This window comes from Oncorhynchus tshawytscha, linkage group LG12, assembly GCF_018296145.1.
Source record: "Oncorhynchus tshawytscha isolate Ot180627B linkage group LG12, Otsh_v2.0, whole genome shotgun sequence".
Lineage (NCBI taxonomy): Eukaryota > Metazoa > Chordata > Actinopteri > Salmoniformes > Salmonidae > Oncorhynchus > Oncorhynchus tshawytscha.
In genome coordinates, this window is record NC_056440.1 from 57,891,726 (window position 1) to 57,912,208 (window position 20,483).

A 20,483-nucleotide genomic window follows, 5' to 3' on the forward strand; every position below is an offset into this window, starting at 1 on the left:
CTCCTGTGAACTTTACATGTTAGTCCTCATGGGGCTTTTTACATGGAAATGCCATGTCTAAAAAGGAGTGAGTGATTTGACCTTATTAAAATATACAGCTTTGTGGATTCTCTGCAGTGCTGTACCATGTTTGAGGGTCCACTTATTAATTTTCCAGATTTGTTATGGACATCATGACCATTTCATGGGGTTGGTTGACTGATGCTATGTGATTCTTCTGTCATATGGAATCCATAAATAGAAAGCATGTCAGCCACAGAATAAACATTGTTTGATTATAACTGACTTGTATTATGTGGAAATATGTGGAAACTGTGCTTTATAACATCCCTTGGTGCTTTGAAATCAAAAAGCGTGTAAATTGTCTGTGACACCCACTACTCAGATAGCCGTATAGAATTATTCAAAGTCACTTTTTCCACACTGAATAGAATCAGAGGAGACATGTTGCCTCCCACCCCCTCTGTGAGCAACACTAATTTAAGAAACACATGTATTATATTTTTTTTAAATATATTTATTTAAAATAATGTATGATTTAGAAATATTTATCTCCGTGAGATGTGGTTATTGTGATTGTGTCCCTGTGTGACCTTATGGCAGAGAGTACCCGAGTCTCTAATCCTAGAAAAGTTTTGCAATGTGACAAAAGGACAGCCAGCATGGCGGCTGTTTTAACTACAAGGCAAGGCAGTAGGGTGTCAACATCTCCGGCAGACGGCCTCCCCCTCTTTGCTCTACACCCTGACCCCTGTCTTAAAGCCAGATCCATCAGAGATATAGGGGCTTTTATTTCAGCCTTAACTCCTTTGAATATGCAGATTATTTCCATTCTTCGCAGACACATTTAACTGAAGGGTGGAGCATCAGCTCTGTGCACATCCCAGACAGGGATAAAAGCACTTAGCGTCAGGGTTTTCAGCTGCAGATTACCGGTTTACCCATAGCCCCGCTACACAATGACTAGATGTATTGTCGCCATGCTAGGAGACTGATTTTCTTTTAGTTTTTAGTTTGTCACTATAAGTAGATAAACAGCCTCCCTCTGTCTGAAGACCTGGTTCTGACTGCCATTGCTAAATCCACCTCCTTGTTTGTGGAGGATTTGCTGGGATCTTTCCTGTGCCACTGCTGTGTTTTATACCCACTAACACTATTGATTGTTACCAGGAGGTTTGAACAAATGTAGGGTGGAAAAGTGACAAATCAATAATGGTACAGTTTAAAGTAGCAGCCAGATATTTATTTCTACAATGCTACAATTCATTCTGAGTTTCCGTATTTCTTGGCACGTAGGGCATTGCAATACTTGCAACAATCCATCATCTACATCCAAACCTGACAGCGAGGTCAAACGGTGAAACTATGCCTCGATACTCTGATCGACTGGGCATCAAGGCCACCTGGAAAAATTGGAATTGTGTCTGGGTGCCCAAATCATACCCAAATGTCCCACAAATGTTTGCCAGGCTCCAGTGACACAGCTCAAAGCAATATTGATGCTGTCCCAGTGCAAAGGGAAAAAAATATGAACCGACTTCCTATGGGATTACCATGGTTTTTAAATCCCAAAGGAATCAAACTCAGAGATACAGAAAACAAATGTAAGCCCTGGAGGATTAACAATCTAAATTCTCTACTTGCAAGAATGAGAAAGAGGATTTCCCTTCTTCCTTTGATACCTGTCATATTAATAATTTATTAATTTCTGCAATTTATGGGATAAAGCATAGCTCTGTGCATCAGAGCCTAGACAGCTCCGGTCAAAGTGAGCCATGGCTACATTTATTTTTTGTCTCCTTTGTGTGGTACCTGAAATGGCGGGTTGTGTGTAGGCCTGTTTTTCCCCCTCCTTCCTTTCCCTGCAGAAAAAAAGAGCACTTTATATAAAGGGAAAAGGATAAAGCCATGGCCAAGATACAGATACAGTAATGCTGCATTGAATGTTGGATTAAACCCAGAGAATACCTAGCCTAGAACTCTGAAGCTCTGGGAGACAGACCTGATGATAACACTATATCGCCTTCCACCTCACAACACTGCCAAAGGTCACTGCTGTCACAGGCTGCAGAGACATGAGATTTTTTTTCCCATGGCCAACTCCTTTCGAGACAGGGGTTAAGGGTGCATACAGATCATCGTCATTGCTGTGTTATCAATGTGTCCATTCATGCTTTGGGTTTTTGTAGCACACTGTACTGTGTAATATACAGTATTCACTTTTCCTCCATGTGTCGTATTCAAAAGCAGAGCATGTTTGTTGATTTAGGCCCAGGACACTATGCTGATCCTGAGATGATGAGAGGCCCTTATCCATTATTGGTCTATGTGTTATAGTTTAAATACCCCTTTTTCATACCACTGCTCTGAACTGACACAATTATCTTTTGAGGACCTTGATGGAGTTGAACATCTCTGTCAATATCTCATTTTAAATGAGCAGATTTCCTGCCGGTGCTCAATCTTCACAGGATCTTTAGAGACAGGTCACAACACACCATCGTTCATTTTCTCTCCAATTAGTCCACACAATCATGTGCTATGAGAGGAGAGGGTGATGGGTAATTTCCTCACTGGTGACTCCCACCGGCTTGAGTTGGATATAATTGACTTTGGAATGTGACTCATTAACATGTGTCTGTGGGATAGATGATCCATGGGGTTTTTATTCACAAATAGACATATCAGTCCCGGACGTAAAGTATATTGCTAATTAATGGTGGCTGGGCTGAACCGCCAAGACACGGTAAGATTGATAACAAGTGGGATCACATTTCCTGTCTTCTATCTTCCTTCCCTTGTTTATTTCCCCTGTTGGCCACTCTGTTGTGTCTAAGAGTTATTATCCTCTTGCGTTGCTCATTTTGAATCACTTTCACTGAATCAGAAGAAAGGACTAAGCCTGTCAACTGTTGTTACCACAGTGATGTTTCTTAAGGCAGATATGGTCAGTTTTAGTCAGCAGTGTACGGTTGTAGTAGGACTTGAACAGCAGTCCCATCTCTGTTTAGACAGGTGTGGTTGTGCATTGGGGGTGAAACATCGATACAGTAACATATCGCAATATTATTTTAATATGATATTATATCAATATTTGACTCCCAAGTATGGATTTGTAAAATAAATGTAAAAAAGGTAGAGTTAGCTAAAGCTAGTCGGCTGTACATGCGCCAAAACTCTGGCTGGTTCTTCATCTTCTTTTTAAGTAGTGAGCCAACATCTTTTCCGAACTTTTATTTACCTGACTGATCAAATCTCGTTTTCTCATGCTCTCGCTTGTCTCTCTGCAGCAGACATCGAATCGCAATACATATCGTATCGGCACCTGATAATATCATATTCTGAGGTCCTTGGCAAGTCCCAGCCCTATTTGTTATGGGTTTTTAATGGTACAACATCTGGTAAATAGCCTATACATTTGACGCCAAAATTCGTGTTGTTTGGGAATACTTGTGAACACCCGTCAAGAGTACATTTTTCTTCAGAATGATGACATGAAGAATCCCATCCATAATGTACTCGTAAATGACCGGTACAGCCAGAAGAGGACTGGCTCCTATCAATGTTTCTTCTTAGGTTTTTGCCTTCTAAGGAGTTTTTCCTAGATGCTTCGACATCTGCATTGCTTGCTCTTTGGGATTCTAGGCTGAGTATCTGTAAAACACTTTCCCACTGGGCACAGACTTCAGTTCAACTAGTCTAGTTTGGATTTACATTTGGTTGAGTTGTCAACTAACGTGAATTCAATGTGAAATCAACATGTCATTGGATTTAGGTAAAACGTTGGTTGAGAAAAAATACGAAATTCCCCCTGTTGATGACTTTTTTTCAAATCCGATCAGTTTTCCACATGAATTCAACATCCTCACAAAGATTTGTTTTGGTTGAAATGACTTGGAAACAACGTTGATTCAACCAGTTTGTGTCCAGTGGGTTGTGACAACTGCTGATGTAAAAAGACAACAAGGTCAGTGTATTTTATGGGTCAACTGAGCTCTGATCTGGACACTAGTGGTATGCATTCAATTTGAAATCTCTTTCTGTGAATTGACATTGTTGTCTTCATCATCGATAAGGGGAACGAACTGTGAAGCACTGAAGTGGTCCCTGACATTATGTGTGCTTTCCCTTTGATTTCTCTTTGCCCATCTTGTTCACTTTGCTCTCTCTGTCTCTCTCTTCCTTTCTCTCTCTCGCTCATCACCTTGACGTCTTCTGTGTTTGTTTAACAACCATGGAGACTGTTTCAGGTCTGCTGCTCTTGCCCATGAAAGAAATCAGTTCAGTGGCTATGAAATTGTGAGTTTAGTAATGTTTTTTTTCTCTTTTCGCTACTGCAAAGGCAGATTACCAGCCGGTGGTAGCTAGATGGTTTGTAAGATTCTCTATGGGTTTTACTGATACAATCTGCTGATACATAACCCACAGTGTAGACTATCTTCTATATCATTATTCAACCTGGCAGATCCATTACCACTGACGAGTTACTTCATTATAGCAATGGCTAAAATGACTTATAATGCCGGCTATGACATTAAAACCATACTTTTGATTTCATGGATGGTCAGTCCTTGCATCCATAGCTCTGTCAATGCATTTGATTGTTTGCATTTTTCGAGCCCCCGTCCCTCAGCTTTTTCCCAAAGAAAAGTGGTAGGGAGATGCTTTGTTGTTGTTTCAAATGCGGATTACCTCTTTAATGCGAGATGAGCTTTTCTATCATTATAGAAAATCAAAATAGGAAAGCTGTCAATCAATTTGTTCAGCAAGGGAATACATTTCACAGAAGATCATCTTAAAAAAAATAAGAAATCAGATTAGTGAAGTTCAAGTATGACAATTTTTTAAAAGTAAAGTCTGTTCATACAGCCTGTCTGGTGAAAAGGTCGTCTCCCTCCAAAAATATTTTGGTATTTTTTCCCTTCTGCGTACCCTCCCCTCCGTGTTTTTTTGGTCTCCAATTTCCTTCTGGGCATTTCAACACAGAATTAACTAACAAACCCACAGACACACTATTGCAGTGCCTCACTTTGCTCCTTCCTCCTCGTGTGTCATCCTCCACCCATAATGGTTGGGATCTGGGTCTGTTTGTCTCCTGTCCCCTATCCCTTTTCCCTTTGCCTCAAATCAATTCCAGACACTGCAGTTTCCTGCTCCCTAGATCAGGCTGGCTGGACTGGGCCATCTGAAACTCCAGCTACTCCTTCATTTCCAGGAATAGGAGAAGGCTGGGGAGTTTGGGGATTTGGAAGCCGACTGTTCCACTGTTCCACAGTTTGAGTGTAGCTGTAAAAATACATTATGCTGTCAATTCCTCTTTTTGTGACTAAAATACTAGCATCTCGTTGCTAGACGAAAGGGAAAAGACTGGATTTAAAAAAAATAAACCTCACATGTTTTAATAGATTAAATAGCTGAAGAGATGCAGTCTTCAATTATTTTTGTTCTTCTTTTTCATTAACATTCTTGGATACACAGCAATGTGGCATAGCAATTAGACTTGCATAACAACCGAAGACATAATTATTATGTTATGGATGTGACACAAGAAGAGAATCCCTGGTTCTTACTAATTGGAGGCACCACTATAGCATACATTGCCTCCTGACGTCTGCTGGTTGTCAGTAGTAGAGATCCTTTGTGAAGGTTTGGAGTACATGCCATTCTGTTTTCACATTCAGTGGAAAGATGTCAGATCGGTGCTTGCAATCACAGTCCATTTTTGCTATTCCCGATTCAAATGACTGTATTCTCGGCTGTTTAGAAATGATATTTTTGAGCCGAACAGTTCTTCAGCATTTTCTTAATGGCACAAACTCTTTGGTTAATGGTATTGTTGTACAATTGCAACATGAATTCAGTTCTGCTAACTGCAGTAAGTGTTAATGAACCAGATGCGTAGCTTCTGTTTGCATCTTACAATTTTTAGTCATTTGCAAAGAGAGTCTTTCTCTGCATTTGTTCATTTTGATTTGAAGATAAATGTAATAAATGACAGAGGTTGGGGATACTGGTATGACTAACTTACCTTTAGAGATTCCTAGATAGGCCTATTGTTAATGCTGTATGTGTTCATATACATAATACAGTGTGTACTCATGTCCTCTGATTGAGGATGCCTAGTGATACAGATTACTAGTCTATGAACAAGCTGATGTGGGTACTTGTAGTTCATAATTCCCCCTTAACTTTTTGTAGTGGGTTAAGAGAGATCAGATACCCCCTACTCCACCAGATGCACACATGAACACACATAGTCAGAAGCTGGTGTGAAGTGGAACAATCATGTGTGTCTCGCTGAACCTTATCCTTCCCTTTGTGGTTTGTCTGTGACTGCCCTTTGTTCAGGCTGTGTATGTACTGCACTGTCTCAGCTGTAGCTTCTCTCAGCTGTAGCTTCTTCTCGTACTCTCCGTCTCGATTTCCTTCCAGTTTGAGTGACAGGTGCATCCCACCTTCACACTGCCCTATCAAAACCCTTCCCACCCACACTCCTGTAGCCAGGTATGCAGAAGAGGCATTGCGGTTGACCTGTGCAGGGCTTCTAACCTTCAGATATGTCAAGGTAATTTAACCTGAGTGCTGAGCCTTGTTTGCCACAGTAAAATGATACTCAGTTATAAACCTTTCAACTCCAAGGGCATGCACTGCCTTCCTGAGCACACCAGAGAGGAAAGAAGCCTAGGGCTGAGCTGAAATATCATCACTTTGAGTGCAGCTCCTCTGTGATACATACCTCCTCCGCCATTTCCATCTCCATCCCACAGCCAGCCGTCTCGGTAACGAGACTCCTACCATCGCTTCAAGCTCAGCTGCATCCTCTGCATCCTCTCCCTCGCTCTTTTTTCGGTTGCTTTCCCTTACCCGCATAGTGCAAATGACTGGCTGCTATCCATGGAATCAGTCGTTTTCCATGGCTCTTTGACATCCCTCTGAGCAACGGCATCGACAGCAACATGAACAACAGCATGCAAAGCCTGTAGCAGCGTTAACAATATCTTCTGTACATGCACTCTTCCTTCACCTGTAGCTGTGGCGGCAAATTGTGGATGATGGCATTAGCATATTATTCATGACTGTCTGCTCAGAGAGAAGGGAAAAAAGCGGGTGCATCACTCTCCTGTTAGAATACTAATGACCTCTTTGGCTCTGAAGTGCAGAAAGCCAGACTGGGGTATTTTGTTTGTGAAACACCTATACCGATTAGTCTGTGTAATTGAATGGCAATTAAGAGTCAGGTTACGCCCTGGGAGCACAATCGTTTGTTTCTTTTCTCTATTTTGTCGCTTTTAAAAGCCACAGGAAGCAGCCCACAGTAACCAGAAACCAAAGACCACTTTTCCTCCTTGCAGTGTGGCTTCAAAGCCTCTTTCCATGCAGTCGTATTGAGTAGAAAATCATTTTTATTCCCAGTTGTTTATCCTCTCTTATGTCTTCTTTTAAAGAGTTAAGTCTGTCAACGCCATGCATGCTATATCTTTGCAGATAATCTAGCAGGTCTTTGTTGTGAGGCATTGATTTACAGAAGCCGTATCGTATACAAAAGGTAAACACAGTATATTCAAAGTCCCTGAACAATGTTAATAAACTTGTCAGCAGGGCCGGCACCAGGTATATGTGACACAAGTGGTCACTTTGGGACCCCGGCCGCTAGGGACTCAGTCGGCGTCTCAACTTACTGTTTAACACAAAAGGTGCAATTTTTTCGAAATGTGATTGTGCTTCAGCAGTTTTTCTCTTGTTATGTCAGTCACTGACAGTCACTAAATTAGCATGTGAGCTAACAATGTTTAGCTTGGTAAATTAGTCTAGCCATCTAACTAAGCTTGTAGTTATCATGTCCGAATAGGGCCCAGGCATGCAGGGCAGGTTCCCAGGGGACCTGACTGCCAGGGGGCCCCCACTGATTTTGTTAGTCACTCTCACTCAGCTGTTATTAACATGGCATACGTTTTGGCAAAAATGTTCTCTACACTGCATAGCAAAATGGGTAGAAATGCAAAGTGTTTGCTCCCCGTCATGACAAAATGTGTAGAATTGCAAAGTGTTTGCTCCCCGTCATAACAACATGTGTAGAATTGCAAAGTGTTTGCTCCCCGTCATAACAAAATGTGTAGAATTGCAAAGTGTTTGCTCCCCGTCATGACAAAATGTGTAGAATTGCAAAGTGTTTGCTCCCCGTCATGACAAAATGTGTAGAATTGCAAAGTGTTTGCTCCCCGTCATGACAAAATGTGTAGAATTGCAAAGTGTTTGCTCCCCGTCATGACAAAATGTGTAGAATTGCAAAGTGTTTGCTCCCCGTCATGACAAAATGTGTAGAATTGCAAAGTGTTTGCTCCCCGTCATGACAAAATGTGTAGAATTGCAAAGTGTTTGCTCCCCCCATAGCAAAATGTGTAGAATTGCAAAGTGTATGCTCCCCCCATAGCAAAATGTGTAGAATTGCAAAGTGTTTGCTCCCCCCATAGCAAAATGGGTAGAATTGCAGAAAGCTTGCTTTAAAACAAACAAAATTCTCTCTCTAAAACGAGTGAGAAAATAGCAGAGAACCTCCTGATCTCAGAGTCCTCTGTGGTAGTAGTGTTGGAGCAATTACCTATCAGAGTGAGAAGCAGCATGGTGGAGCTCTGAGGACTACATAAGACTACAGACCCGATCACTTGACCCTGATCGGCTTCTTTCAACGCTGTGAGAATGAGGTGGCGACGGTGGTGTTATTTCTCTCTTTTAAAAAAAAAATCCAAACAAAGATTTATATGTGTGCAAGGTGTAAAATCCGGAGGGTCATGCTCCAAAATACAGCATTGTTAAAGGAAAACATTTGGCGCCTATGGTGTAATATACAGACTGCAGTGCGCCTGGTTTTTCCATGAAAGTGACGGATTACAGAACATGTGGAGGGCTTAGAAGGGTGGTTTATTTTCATTATGAAATGGTCTGTCGAGCAATCTGCGGTGATCATATGGCCACTTTGCGTTGAGCGAAAACATGGTCTTATCAGTATAACCTGTACAGTACCATGCTTTTATCTTGAAAGGAGGCATAGCCTACTTTTAGAGGTATAATTTATTGGAAATTGAATGAAAATACATTCAGCTATATATTTAATGATCTTTGTTATTGTTGTAATTGTAAATCATTTTATTCCATGTAGATTAGGTCATCATACGGAGAAATCATTCAATATCGCATTCAAGCGGTGCGAAGGTATGTCACACATGCCATTCTTAGAGCAGCAATACCTCCACTCTTTTACATCCCCTCAAGCTGCACAGTCAACCAAGCACTAACGCCTCCTCCACTGCTCCAGTAAGTGCATCAAAGCTGGTCAGGAAATGGGAAGGCCAGGATGCAGGCGGCACGTGGAGAATTCATTCCAAAGATGCTGCGTCCCTCGCAGCAACCCCATTTGTAACGCTAGACTGTCGCCTCTACCTCTCTCTCTCTCTTCTTTCTCTCCTCCCTCTCTCTCTGTATTTCTCTCTTTCCCTCTATCCCTCACTCTTTCTTTTTTATCTTTCGTTCTCTGTCACTCTCTCTCTCTCTCTCTCTCTCTGTCACTCTCTCTCTCTCTCTCTCTCACTCTCTCTGTCACTCTCTCTCACTCTCTCTGTCACTCTCTCTCTCTCTCTCTCTCTCTCTCTCTCTCTCTCTCAAAAAAACACTCCAACTGGACAGTTTTTTCCCCCCCATCTCTTCATTCAGACTCAATCACGGACACTCTTACTGACAGTTGTAGCTGCTTCGTGGGATGTGTTGTTGTCTCTACCTCCTTGCCCTTTGTCCTGTTGTCTGTGCATAATAATGTTTGTAGCATATTTTGTGCTGCTGCCATGTTGTGTTGCTGCGATGTTGTTGTCCTGTTGTGTTGCTACCATGCTGTCTTGTCATGTGTTGCTGCCATGCTGCGTTGTTGTCTTAGGTCTCTCTTTATGTAGTGTTGTGGTGTCTGCCATGGAAATTCCCACCAAATGAGAGAGACTCTGACATTCAATAAACATATTTTCTTTATTAGATAAGAATTGCAGTATGGAGGGGATCACATAAAGTGCAATGTTAAAAGCCCAATGAAGAAGAGTTGGATCTCAGTTTATATAAGGAGATTACAGCCCCCATTTTGGGTGGTGTGACAAACAAACAGAGCAATAGCCGTAAGGTACTGGTTGGTGACCTTAAAGGACTATGGAACTGAGAAACTGAGGTTGGCCTGAGGTGAGTTTTTTATTGTTGTCAAGATATGTTGCGCCATTTCTCAAAGCTCATTGTCTCCACACTGTTTCTAAAAGAAGCCAAAACCATTTGTCCTGCTCGTCTGTTACAGCTTAGTTCAGTCTACTGCTAAAAAGGGAATAACAGCACTTTGTCTGTGAGTCCAGAACCATGGGTCAGACACGCAGACAAAGGGGAAGTATTCTAGCAGAGGGAGCACATCTTATCAGTACATCACGTGACTTTAGTTAAATGCATAGACACACTGGATAAACTTTATTTTATTATTTTGCCACCATACGCCTCTCTTTTGTCGTGATGTGTGTTTTGACCCATATTTTAAATTTTTTATCCCAGGCCTCCGCCCCGCAGGAGTCCTTCTGCCTTTTGGTAGGCTGTCATTGTAAACAATAACGTGTTCTTAACTGACTTGCCCAGTTAAATAAAGGATCAATAAAATAATTAAATAAACATTTCCCGTGCCCAGACAGCATAGGCGACTCATTGTATAACAACACCACCCAATAAATAAGCTGTTTGCACACACTATTCACACAAATCAGTACATGTGCACACAATAGACATACTTTGTGCACACACACACACACACACACACACACACACACACACACACACACACACACACACACACACACACACACACACACACACACACACACACACACACACACACACACACACACCACACACACACCATACGGTCATAAACACTTGTGAAAACAGACGGGTGGAGCCTCCAGGGTGGTGGCAGACAGGGGCATATATCACATCTACTCAGACATGAATCACCCTTATTGCTTTAGACCGACTTCATCTTGTACGTGCGACTGGACCTTACAGAATTAAACTGGCACTAGAGAATACGAGAGAGCCAGAGAGAGAGGGAGGGAGAGAGAGGGAGCTTCTCTTTGCTTTTCTTGTACAATGTTAATGGTCAGTCACGCAAGACAAAGCTGAGCCCCTCTGCACGGGGAGGTTCAGATTTGAGCACAGTTCCATACTCTGTCTGCTGTTTTTTTTTTTTAAACGATCGCTCCAATAACCATTGGGGAGCGATTGCATTCCCTACTTAAAAAATAATCATAATAATTGTACAAGGAAGAACACATCTCCCAGCTATAAAAACCAAATCCCAACCCCCACATGCACCTTCAGTGGCTGAAGAAATGCTTTACTTATTTAGGACATCATTTAGGTTCTCATCATAACCCTAATGAGGCCCTGCATTGAAAGAACCAATAACATTTGATTTGTATTCACTGCTTAATGCTATTTCCTTTGAGGACTATGCTTACTGGTTAGAGTTCAATTATGTAAGAGCCCCACTGAGCTGATAAGTGCTTTTTGGGGTTCCCCTCAATCAAATGATGTGGGATCGTATGCCTTTTAGAGTCTATTGATGTGTCGGTACTCAATATTAAACATCAGCATGGAACTAACTTAATTCTTCAACTTTGACCCTGTTTTCAATTTAAAATACTAATGTCGGCAGAGCAGTAACACATGTGCTGTTACAGCGCCACAATGAGATATTGAAGACACTTACTTGGTGTCAAAAAGACTGCGCTGAAAGAGAGGGAGGATTTATCTGCCCGGTGCCTCTCTCCTGATCTTCACTTTTCATGGCTGTGACAGTGTGAAGTTACTTGGCTGCTTTTAGCGGAGACTTGGAGAAAGACTAGAGGGATTGTTTTAATTGTCCCTCACTGTCAGGTCACTCCATTTCTCCTCAGACATCCCCTCTCCACCACTGTCCATGGCTGGGCTAGAACAGTGGAAATATAGCTGGATTCACACACTACAATTAAGGCCACGTATATTTGTAGCTGGCCATTTCATTTCTTCTGAAGCACAAGCAATTTTTTTTCTCCCCTTTATCCGATAATTATTTTCTCCAAGTCTCAGTAACAATTTTGCACTTACAAGCAGCTGTGGCATTATCTTACCCCTCATTAAGTAACATGAAATGTAACCATTATTTATTTATTCAAGAGGAACATGAAACACTTCCACTTATATTGCGCAGGTTCGCGTTTTTCCTCATGAGTCTTGTTCTGGAGGCAACTCTGCAGAATGGTCACTAGCCTGCACAGCCACGAAGTCATAACATCTGATAAACCCAACCTTAATGTCACGTACGCTCCCTCTCCGGCCTCTAGGTCACCAGGCTGCTGATTATCCCTCACACCTGTCACTATCGTCAAGCGCACCAGCGCCTCGTGACACTCACCTGGACTCCATCACCTCCTTGATTATCTTCCCGATATCTGTCACTCCCCTTGGTTCTTTCCTCAGGTGTTATTGACTCTGTTTCATGTCGGTGTATTGTGTTTCGTGTTTCTTTTATTTATTAAAACACTCAGTCCCTGTACTTGCTTCCCGTCTCTCAGGGCATTCGTTACACTTAACCTTAAATTAAGACCAAAAAGCACTTTTTTTTTTCATAAATGTTTACAACATAGCCAATTTTCACTTTGCAGCTTGTCCATCTTGCGGCAATCGCTCAGTTCTGCCTCTAGGGCAAGACCCATGACAGTAAACCTGCATATATTAGTGTCTACAGCTATGGCCTATCCGCCCCTTTACAATATTTACAAGGTGCTATAGAGTGTTGATATACGCTGAGTAGACAAACATTAAGAACGCTGGGATCCCTTATTGATGTCACTTCTTAAATCCACTTCAATCAGTGTAGATGAAGGGGAGGAGACAGGTTAAACAAGTATTTGTAAGCCTTGAGACAACTGAGACATGGATTGTGTATGTATTATATTCAGAGAGTGAATGGGCAAAACAAAAGGTATGTGCCAGGCACCCCGGTTTGTGTCAAGAACTGGAACACTGCTGGGTTTTTCATGCTCAACTGTTTCCCATTTGTATCAAGAATGGTCCACCACAAAAACGACATCCTGCCTACTTGACACAACTGTGGGTAACATTGTAGTCAACATGACCAGCATCCCTGTGAAATGCTTTTGACACCTTGTAGAGCCGATACCCCGATGAATTGAGGCTGTTCTGAGTGCAAAAGAGGGATGGGGATGGGGGGGTACAACTCAATATTAGGAAGGTGTTTCTGATGTTTGGTCTATTCAGTGTATTTTTCCATATTCACAAATTCTCCGATGTCTCTCACACCATTCCACAGTAGTTCTGCATTGAAACATTTAGCTGTCTAGCCATCCACTGGAATACTTAATACATGACTCACAATCACTGTATTACAGTAATAGATGAGACATTTTGCATCGCTGTTGAGTCACTTGCCATCAATGACTGACTTTGGACCAGACTACTTATTCAGCACATCCACAGTCTTAGCCAAGACGGATGAATGCCTGTGATTCCCGAGGCATTTAAATGGGAAACACTTCCCTTGAGATGATGGGGTATCGGAGACAATAAAACCACTCCTACACACACAGTTGGCTGACATTTTTGGTGGCCAGTCAATAATGAAAAAAAAGCATAGAATGTCTTCTTTTTCTGGAGTAGCTGCCAATTTACAACCCGAGACACTGGAAAGCATGAAGCGTTATCAGGCGTTCATTATGGGGACTGACAGTGGAGAGGTCCAACTGAGTTAGGGTGCCCATTTCCCTACTTCACTGGTGGATGTGCTTTATTTGGACTTTATTTATGAGCTCTGCCACACACGCTGGAGATTTGTTCTGTTTTTTCTCTTCTCTCCCTCTCTCTCTTCCCTGCTGGACCGTGTGTTTCACCGTAAGCAGTGTGTAAAAGCATTATTGTTGTGGTTGGGCTCCCAGCTAGCATCGTTGCTGAGGCTGAAGGTTCTTAGTGGCTCAGTAGATAGGAAAATCTCCCGCAGGTCCATTTGTTCCCCTGTCCATCCATGAGCAGCCAAGCAGGAAGTGATGAGAGCCAATCATGGGACTGACAACAACACAGCATCTGGTTAATTGTCGGATGTGTAACATAACCTATTGGCATGTGATTAGGCCTGCTTTGTTTGCAGTTAGGACTGTGCAAATCGACTATTAGACTATTCTGTTTTTAGCTCCGTTGTCGCTTTATTGACCATCAGTGCATGGTCAGTGAATGAAAATGAAGTGATGCATTTTGTACCAAATTAGAATTTTGAAGGAGACTATTTCCCTTTTGCTCTACTCAACTAATGTAATACTACAAGGGACAAAACATAGGCAATACTTCAATCTGAGAACACCAGTGGCTTGATGTCTAATTAAATAAGAGCAAATGAGTTTACAACCTCTGTCACTTAATTAGAGCAAGATAGAGGCACAAAATGAATTAATATGTCGAGATTTAGAGAGGAGTCAATTAAAACTTTGGTTGGAGTGTGGGCTGACGATAACTACTCTTGTACAGAACTCTGTTTTGTCCCCTGTGACCGACTCTGTGCATTTTCGTTTCATTTCAGGGCCTACGTTGGGAGGAGAAGAAGGAGGAAGAGAGAGAAGAAGAAAGGGGTTGTGATGAGTAACTGCATAAAGCAAAACCAAAGGATCTGGTGAGGCTTAGGGTCCAAGTCCCCAGGCTAGCGAGTGAGTGGAGTGAAGCCACCATCCAGGAAGGACCTCAGAGGAAGGTTTTCCCAGGATTATCTCTGGATTGTGCCTCTCAGGGGACACAGGCACACGTGCAGCAAGGCCCAAAGGAAGGCGGAGCAGCACTGGTCGGCTGGCAGCAGGATGTGGGAGGGACTGGGACTGCAGGTGTTCCTGATGTGCCTGGGCGCCGTGCTGTACAGCGCTGTGGCCGCCTCGGCACCCCTGGAGCACAGCCACCGCCGCCGCCTCTCCCTACACAGGCACCGGGAGAGGACAGGCAAGGAGGGACAGGTCCTACACCGCTCCAAGAGAGGCTGGGTCTGGAACCAGTTCTTTGTCATTGAGGAGTACACAGGGCCAGACCCAGTGTTAGTGGGCAGGGTAAGGTCACCGTTTTAAATTCTTCATCATCACCTTCCTACCTCTCCTCTCTTTTCTCTCCCATTCTTTCCCCCTCTCTATCTGTTGATCTCTGAATTAAAGTCACAGGGGGTTTTCATTACCAGTGGAGACCTTGCAATATCCTCAATTTGTTACACAAAGCAATCAGTGGCCCACTTGATTAAAGATTATAAATTAGATTTCCTTTTTAATATCAAAGCATCCCCCAAAGACATTGACATCTGGGAAACAGGCAATTTTAGGGGTCCACAGAAATGACGATTACAAATGGGGACCTAAATTTGCCTCTAATTCCGGCAGTGACAGAGATGGTACCTTGTTATTATTGGATTGGGATATCAATCATGACATCAATCAACAACAAAAACAACATGCATGCAGGACAGGTTTCTATGAACAATATTTCATAGAATATAATAAAAAGTTGGTAGATATTGCAAAATAAATTGAAATACAATTCATATATGCATTTGTGGGAATATAGTTATGCGTGTTTTGAATTGCAGAAATTAACCAATCAAGTGACTAACTGTCTGATAAACTAATTGTAATGTTGCTGTGTTGCACCTAATGTTTATCATCAGAGTAAATATAGATTGATTCTCTATGTTGAAACATATTGGTTTCAAGACAGTTTTCTCTAAGCTATGCATTTAAATGTAATCACATTTACATGATTGCCTGGGCTGAATGTGCTTCTCATTATCCATGTTCCTCCTAGTGATCACACTACATGTTGGAAGGTAGTATTTTTTAAATGGTTTTTAACATATTTTTTACAAAGTAATTTTGCTGACATTTTTCTTTCCATTTGTTTCCAGCTCCACTCAGACGTTGATGCTGGGGATGGCAATTGCAAGTACATTCTCTCAGGGGAGGGTGCAGGCACCATTTTTGTCATTGATGACAAGACAGGCAACATCCATGCCACCAAGACCCTGGACAGGGAAGAGCAGGCCCAGTACACCCTCACAGCCCAGGCTGTGGACAGGGCCACCAACAAGCCTCTGGAGCCTCCGTCTGAGTTCATAGTCAAGGTCCAGGACATCAATGACAACCCACCTGAGTTCCTACATGGGCCATACTATGCCAGGGTGCCTGAAATGTCCAACGTCGGTGAGTCTGGCTGGGGAATGGACCGTGAAGGATTCTCTACCCTCTGTCTAATTCTCCCTTCCTCAGACTGTTTGCCAGTGAACAGCTTGTTTCCCATGCATTATTCAAAATTACTGTAATCTGACCGGGGGAGGCAAAGTTGGAAGCGTTGCTGTTGTTGTTGCGGCTCTGCAATTTCCCTCTTCCTTGTGAATGTTTTTTTTGCGTGAGTGTGTGTGTGGGGGGGGGATCACACCATGTAATACAACATTCTTAATGCTGGCCTGTCAGAGTAACAATCTATTTCCCTGCAATTCCACCAGCTGACAACCCAAATGGTGCTTCTGGGGCTCAGACTCGGCAGTCTAGACCAACCCAGCTTCAAACATGTTCAGAAACCACTGTGATGGCAAATTAATTTCAAATACTGGCGAAACAGCTAGGCTTTGTGTGAATCCCAAAACCATGAGCACTTAAGGACATTATAACCATGGGAGGGATGCTGACTGCACCACATTTTCGGTTAAGAATAAGCCATTTCTAGAAAGGCAAACACTTCCAGGATCAGGTATATAGCAGGAATTTCATTTTAGAAACATAGTATTGGCTCAAGCTAAATGCCATAATGATTTTCTTATTGCAGGTATTATGTTGGGTAAATGGTGTTGAAAATAATAACACCTGCTGTTCTTGTGTCGTCCAGGTACCTCAGTGATGCAGGTAACAGCCACAGATGCTGATGATCCCACCTATGGGAATAGTGCCAGACTGGTGTACAGCATTCTCCAGGGCCAGCCCTACTTCTCAGTGGAACCACAAACAGGTACCCAACCTCTCTGTCCCACCTTGTTTCATATATATATATATTTATACATATACATATATATATATATATATATATATACATATATATATATATATATATATATATATATATATGTAAGTGGCTTGCGAATGTATTCACCCCCTTGGCATTTTTTCCTATTTTGTTGCCTTACAACCTGGAATTAAAATAGATCTTGCGAGGGGTTTGTATTATTTCATTAACACAACATGTCTACTACTTTGAAGATGCCAAATATTCGTTATTGTGAAACAAACAAGAAATAAGACAAAAACCAGAAAACTTGAGCGTGCATAACTACCCCCCCCCAAGTTAATAGTTTGTAGAGACACCTTTTGCAGCAATTACAGCTGCATGTCTCTTGGGGTATGTCTCTATAAGCTTGGCACATCTAGCCACTGGGATTCTTGCCCATTCCTCAAGGTAAAACTGCTCCAGCTCCTTCAAGTTGGATGTGTTCCGCTGGTGTACAGCAATCTTTAAGTCATACCACAGATTCTCAATTGTATTGAGGTCTGGGCTTTGACTAGGCCATTCCAAGACATTTAAATATTTCCCCTTAAAGCACTTGAGTGTTGCTTTAGTTTAGGGTCATTGTCCTGCTGGAAGGAGAACCTCCGTCCCAGTCTCAAATCTTTGGAAGACTGAAACAGGTTTCCCTCAGCAATTTCTCTGTATTTAGCGCCATCCATCATTCCTTCAGTTCTGACCAGTTCCCTAGTCCCTTCTGATGAAAAACATTCCCACAGCATGATGCTGCCACCACCATGCTTCACTGTGGTGTTGGGTTTGTGTTGGGATGGTGTTCCAGGGGTGATGAGAGGTGTTGAGTTTGCGCCAGACATAGTGTTTTTCTTGATGTCCAAAATGCTACATTTTTGTCTCATCTGACCAGAGTACCTTCTTCCATATGTTTGAGAGTCTCCCACATGCCTTTTGGTGAACACCAAATGTGTTTGCTTATTTTTTCTTTAAGCAATGTCTTTTTTCTGGCACTCTTCCATAAAGCGCAGATTTGTGGCGTGTATGGCTTAAAGTGGTCCTATGGACAGATACTCCAATCTCCGCTGTGGAGCTTTGCAGCTCCTTCAGGATTATCTTTCGTCCCTTTGTTGCCTCTCTGGTTAATACCCTCCTTGCCTGGTCCATGAGTTTTGGTTGGCGGCCCTCTCTTGGCAGGTTTGTTGTGGTGCCATATTCTTTCAAATTTTTTATAATGGATTTAATGGTGCTCCTTGGGATGTTCAATGTTTCTGATATTTCTTTATAACCCAACCCTGATCTGTACTTCTCCACAACTTTATTCCTGACCTGTTTGGAGAGCTCCTTGGTCTTCATGGTGCCACTTGCTTGGTGGTGCCCCTTGCTTAGTTGTGTTGCAGACTCTGGGATATTTCAGAACAGGTGTATATATACTGAGATCATGTGACAGATTGTGCCAGATTATGTGACTTCTGAAGGTAATTGGTTGCACCAGATCTTATTTGGTATATTGTAATTACTTCGCCACCATGGCCTATTTTTTGCCTTACCTCCCTTATCTTTCCTCATTTGTACATACTGTATATAGTCTTTTTCTACTCTATTATTGACTGTGTTTGTTTATTCCATGTGTATCTGTGTGTTGTTGTATGTGTCGAACTGCTTTGCTTTATCTTGGCCAGGTCACAGTTGTAAATGAGATGAGAACTTGTTCTCAACTAGCCTACCTGGTTAAATAAAGGTGAAATAAAAATAAATACAATTTAGGGGCTTCATAGCAAAGGGGGTGAATACATATGCACTCACCACTTTTTCTTTTTTCTTTTGTTGTTGCTGAAAAAAGTTTTTTTTTTTTACTTCACCAATTTGGACTATTTTGTGTATGTCCATTACATGAAATCAATTTAAATGACAGGTTGTAATGCAACAAAATAGGAAAAACGCCAGGGGGATGAATACTTTTGAAGGCACTATATATATATATTGTATGTCTTGTATCAAAACTGTTATGTATTTAAATGTATCTTATGATAATCTGTCAATTCTCACATTTTGTATACGTGCCAAGTGAGTGTTGAGGATTAGTCCTGTCGTGCTTTGGGATTTCTCCAAGGCAAAGTCTGAGTGTACCTGTCCTTTGCCAAACAGAATTAACTCACGGCCAGATTAGGCAAGCAATATCCTGGTTGAACTCTAAGCATCCTGGGAGCCAAAGTACCCCCAGCCAAACAGGGAGATCTCAGAGCGAGAGAGAGATCGGAGAGAGAAAATTCTGCTAATAAACCAAAGCTGGATATTTCACTGGATCATGTCCAATGCTCACATTTATAATTTGTTTTTGGCTTATCTGCATTTCATGCACAGGCTCATCTAAATATCACCAGAGAACAACCATCCCCATCATATTCTCCTGTGATGTGAGAAGTGCCAGTTTCCTCACAGAAAAATAATTAATTAAACAACTGGCTTAAAAAAACAGTTCCTCACTGCTGTTCTGAGCAGTGTTCTGCAGTTTCTATTGAAATAAGCCACTTCTTTTTCCCTTTTACATATCACAGTAATTACCCCAATATTAGAAAAGGAGCCCGATGAATGAGATGGCAATGTGATCTCACGTGTCAGTGATGACCAATCATGCCCTGCTCCTCCCATTAGGCCTTGCATGGTAGTAGGCTGCTGAAAGGTCACAGGCAGGTCCCTCTTGAATTAAAGCCATTTTCCTCCTCTCCTTTCCCCAGGGATAATCCGGACTGCTCTGCCCAACATGGACAGGGAAGCTCGGCAGGAATATGACGTCGTCATCCAAGCAAAGGACATGGGGGGACACATGGGGGGATTGTCAGGGACAACAGAAGTGAAAATCACCTTGACGGACGTCAACGACAACCCACCCAAGTTCCCTCAGAGTAAGTGAAGAGTCATGTCTTTCACTTTTTCTATGTTTTTAAAATTTATTTTCTGTTTTCTAAAGCTAACTTAGTCCCTGAGATGGTCTTTCTTCCCGTCGTCACTGTCCCTCTCTGCTGAGGTAAGAGCAGCATCATCCACGGGGGACAGGTCTGCTTTAAGCCAGTCTAGCGCTCTCTGAGCTCCTCAAGCCTCAACACTTCAAAATATGGATGGCTGATGGCCCCAGAGGCCATGCAACACGCAGTTTGTATAGGGTATAGATGTTAAAGGGGGATATTAAAACTTAATTATTAAACAGTTTCAGTGCGCTCATAGGAGCTGTGATGACAGCAAGTATCTTAAGCGCGATAAAGATTTGTGAAATATTAACAGTGTTAATGTCATTATTTCTGTTCGACGGAGAGGGGGAATGGAGGGGAATTCTTGTAGCTCTAAACCGCGAGCTAAACACAGATTTACGTCTCATATAGTAGAAATGGTCC

General features: G+C 42.2%; 1 protein-coding gene across 1 annotated transcript in view; it reads left to right on the top strand.

The window, feature by feature from the left end:
* LOC112232225 (cadherin-11) overlaps positions 1 to 20,483 on the top strand; it is a 77,972-nt gene that overhangs the window by 43,291 nt on the left and 14,198 nt on the right. The window contains exons 2-5 of the mRNA XM_024399040.2: positions 14,639 to 15,149; positions 15,992 to 16,286; positions 16,969 to 17,088; positions 19,830 to 19,997. Coding sequence (XP_024254808.1) covers positions 14,910 to 15,149; positions 15,992 to 16,286; positions 16,969 to 17,088; positions 19,830 to 19,997 — 823 coding nt within the window. The 5' untranslated portion in view covers positions 14,639 to 14,909. The remainder of the gene's footprint in view (positions 1 to 14,638; positions 15,150 to 15,991; positions 16,287 to 16,968; positions 17,089 to 19,829; positions 19,998 to 20,483) is intronic.